General features: G+C 39.1%; 1 protein-coding gene across 1 annotated transcript in view; it reads left to right on the forward strand.

Moving 5' to 3' along the window:
• Positions 1–4,353, forward strand: part of LOC119593043 (ankyrin repeat domain-containing protein 11-like) — a gene marked incomplete in the record, with an annotated part of 115,245 nt that overhangs the window by 97,399 nt on the left and 13,493 nt on the right. Inside the window, 2 exon segments of the mRNA XM_037941943.1 lie at positions 559–604; positions 919–4,353. Of these exon segments, the coding sequence (XP_037797871.1) occupies positions 559–604; positions 919–4,353 (3,481 nt within the window).

Below are 4,353 nucleotides of genomic sequence, written 5' to 3' on the forward strand. Positions count from 1 at the left end.
CCCAACGTTTAGTATTTAATCTTCACCAGGTACCCCCTCTTCCTCCGTCTCATCAGGTGTATTTAACGTTATCTTCTTTTTTGTTTAGTAAGAATAATAAAAGAAAACGTTCATTCATTCACATTTGTTTTTAGCTGTGTATTTGTTTCTTTATTTTTATTTCCATTGTTCTATGTTTTTATTATACTGTTAGGATCTCTAACCAGGCAGTTAGCTTACCTAATAAGAGGCATTCATATTTATTCAAGTTAGACATTATATTATATGTGATGAATCGGTGTTTCAACTTCATTTATGTCAAACCATATATAGCCATTAATATTTTATGAAACCATTTTTTTTAGATTGCTTATTTGTACACCTGTTTTAGGAAATCCTGGGTCTTGGAAATAAGAGTGCTAATTAGGTTGGATAAAAGTATGAGTGAGAAGGATTAACACACACACACACACTGTTGTTTATGATAATTCTCATACGCACCTGCAGTGCTATTTACCTCATCATCACAACGTTTAAAATAACGACGATTGATTATCTCACAACTCTTCTCTTTTTCAGATACACAGCGACGAAAGAAGACAAAAGGTAATTGGCCTAACAAAAGGTAAATAGTATGACCTATTATAACTACAATGCCTTACCTAATAGAGATAAGACATGAGGTCTTCGAGTGCAATAAATGTAACGCACTATTCACCTGTAAACTGTTCTGGAAAAAACATTTTGGTCTGAACTGTCCTCGACGCTACTCATGCATAGTCTGTAACTTAGATTTTATCTCAAAACATCTATTGCAAGTTCATATATCTACAAGCAATCACACTGCACTTGCATTCTCAAGACACATGTTACCTGATGAAATATATAAAGTACTAGAAAAGGAAGGAAAAATTGACACAGGAATTTCCATATCCTCAGGCAAAATTGGGGATCCAAAATCGCTCGCTGATCTAATAGAAAACATTGGGCAAGGAACTCAGTGTCTATCCGATGGAAGTCAGATCTTTGCTAAGATGCAGGGGGAAAACCAAGAAGATGGTTGTGGAGTAAATCAACGCCAAGAGGGAATTCTACAAGTATGTGATGGTATAGAAGAGCATCAAATTGGCGATAGGTGGGATGTGCAAACATGCATTGGAGACCAGGAAAGGTCATGCTATGAAGGTAATGTACATATATACAGTTTTGGAGTGCAACAAATATCCAGTGTAGAGAATGCGCTAAAATGCAGTTCCAACCCAATATTAAGTACAGGAAAAGACAAACTCGATTGTGAATTAAGACTTCTCAGAGATAAAGACACAGATCAAGAAACCGAACACTCAAATGAACTCCGTCATTCAGAAATTGGCTCTTTCATCCACAACATTGCTGAAAAGAATTATGCTGAAGGTAAAAGCATTTCTTCCTACCACAGTACTGCACTGTTACCACTTAAGGAGCCATGTGAAAAGAGTGATACCATCGATAAAAATGACTCTGTTCATCAGAGTAACTCAACGTTGCCACTATCAGACATTTCCAACAATGTTGATGCACAGGATAATAGCGAATTTTGTCAATGCAGTAATGGAATACCACTTAAAGACTCTTTAGGAAAGAATGATCCTAAGGATGGAAGTGAATCTCATCACACTAACTTAAAGTTGCCAGGTAAAGACTATTCATCTCCCAACACTTACGATGAGAATGATAGTAATATTAAAAGTGAACATTCCCGCGAAATCCAAAAACATTCACGTGCTGTTGATTCCAATGTTTCAAACAGTTCCGTTTCTCTCACAAAATCTGTTGATTCGAAGGAAATGGACCTGGGGTTTGGAGATTTTTCAGATAAAAGCCAGAACTCCTGTCCTAATGATAAAAACGGTGGATATAGGGAAAAGTTAGGGCTGAACCAGTCTTCAACAGAATTCTCACAAAAGACTAAGGCACATTCATTACACAAGTGTGTGGAGAAAACTACATCAGTTTTAAACAATAAGATTAAGCCTTTCAAAATCAATATAAAGGCTTTAACTAGACAATTAAAAACAGCAACAGCTAGTGCACTGTCAACAAAATCTAAAGAATTAAGTAATTCAAAGGTAATATCAAAAAACTCGAAAGAAATTACCACTTCTTCAAAAGAAGTAAGCAGTCACAAGAAAGATACTGAAAGTAACAAATCACATGTCAGCTTCAGCATAAGAGAAAATACTCTTCTAAAACCAGCGCCATTGCTTAGTAGGGAGGAAGAGGATGGTTTTCTGAACTCGTATTTGTTGTACAGAAAAGCAAATAATTCTCAGTTACATGAACTAAGAAATGAAATTGAAAAGGAGAAAGAACTTAAAGCCGAAATCACAAAAGCTCACAAAGAATTTTCTAAAAAACATATATTTGGAAAAAATAAGCAGTTTACCCTTGGAAAAAAGTATAGGAGAATGAGAAAAATGTATTTAGAAGATGAATCTCAGACAGAGAGCTGCAGGGGTGGCATAAAAGACAGGGACAATTCAGTGAAACATGATAATGCCGTAACTGATTCTGAAGAGAAAAAGAACAAAAGGAGGAAAGTAGACCATATAGACACAGATTACTATGAAAAATGCTTAGAATCGTGGGCAGATGGTTTAGATAATCAGGCTAATGACAGTGAGGATACAGAGAGTCAGCAGCAGAATAGCAGTTTCTCTCTTTTAGATGAAATTAATGATAGCAGAGAAAATCAGAATTATGAAATAAATAGAGATGGTCATCAGGAAAGTACATGTTCCACGGTGTTTGAGAGAATTAAGGCAAATGAAAAAGATAACCAGTATCATGAAACTAAGTTTACAGACAGTCATAAGCAAAGTAAATGTTCCTCTTTGCTGGAAAGAATTCAGGCTAATGATAAACTCAGGAAAGCATATGAAACAGCTCTAACAGAACAAGAGGGAGAAAATCTAATTGAACTACATGAAATCTCATCAACTCAGCAACCCTCCACATCAAAGAGCAACCCTAAAATGTCAGATACAACCAGGTACGAATCAGATAGTCAGCATCCACATAGATTAGTAATTTACAGTTCTAGCAGTGAGTCTGTAAACAAAGCCAAACATATATATGGCAATATCCTGAGCCAGGACATAATCCAGAAACGCCAGTCCAGGTCAAGAGTTCGAAAAAAGCATAACCGATCCAGGTCAAGACATACAAGCAGTAGCAGTAGTTCTGGGTCATGTGATACATACAGGAATAGATTCAAGTCAAGAAAAAGAATCAGGAGTAGCCGATTCAGGACAAGCGATAGTAACAGCAGCCGATCCACTTCAACAGATACAAGCAGTGAGTCTCCTTCTAGGTCAAGGCATGGGAACAGAAAGACTTGGTTAGGAACAAGATATAGAAGCAGAGGGACCCGGTCAAGTTTAAGACACACAAGCAGAGAGACTCAATCCGAGTCAAGTCGAGAGACCCAATCCAGGTCAAGACAGAGAAGTAGAGAGATTCGATCCAGGTCAAGACAGAGGAGAAGAGACACTCGATCCAGGTCAAGACAGAGGAGCCGAGAAATTCGATCCAGGTCAAGACAGAGGAGCCGAGAGACTCGATCCAAGTCAAGACAGAGGAGCAGAGAAACTCGATCCAGGTCAAGACAGAGGAGTAGAGAAACTCAATCCAGGTCAAGACAGAGGAACCGAGAATCTCGATCCAGGTCAAGACAGAGCAGTAGAGAGACTCGATCCAGGTCAGGACAGAGGAACAGAGAAACTCGATCCAGGTCAAGACAGAGCAGTAGAGAGACTCGATCCAGGTCAAGACAGAGGAGCCGAGAAACTCAATCCAGGTCAAGACAGAGGAGAAGAGAGACTCGATCCAGGTCAAGACAGAGGAACAGAGAGACTCGATCAAGATCAAGCAGGGAGACTCGATCCAGGTCGAGACAAAGAAGTAGAGAGACTCAGTCAAGACAGACAAGCCGAGAGACTCGTTCCAGGTCAAGACAGAGGAGCCGAGAAATTCGATCCAGGTCAAGACAGACGAGCCCGGAGACACGATCCAGGTCAAGACAAAGGAGCCAGGAGATTCGATCCAGGTCAAGACATAAAAGTAGAGGGACTCGGTCCAAGTCAAGACGTAAATACCGAGAGACTCATTCCAGGTCAAAAGAGAGAAGCACAGACAGCGATTTCCGGTCTTGTTCAAGCTCAAGTGACAGAATATTGGACAAGTTAAAACCAGCTTTTATGGACCTAGTTGAACCTGTCCATAAGAGTATCCATAACAGGTTAGGAAGGAGAGAGAAAAGCAGTACTAGGTCATACAGTAGAAGTTCACAGACGAGCCTTAATGACCTTTCATCACAACCTGATGAAACTATTC

The sequence above is a fragment of the Penaeus monodon genome, chromosome 31 (genome assembly GCF_015228065.2).
Source record: "Penaeus monodon isolate SGIC_2016 chromosome 31, NSTDA_Pmon_1, whole genome shotgun sequence".
NCBI classification, from domain to species: Eukaryota; Metazoa; Arthropoda; class Malacostraca; order Decapoda; family Penaeidae; genus Penaeus; species Penaeus monodon.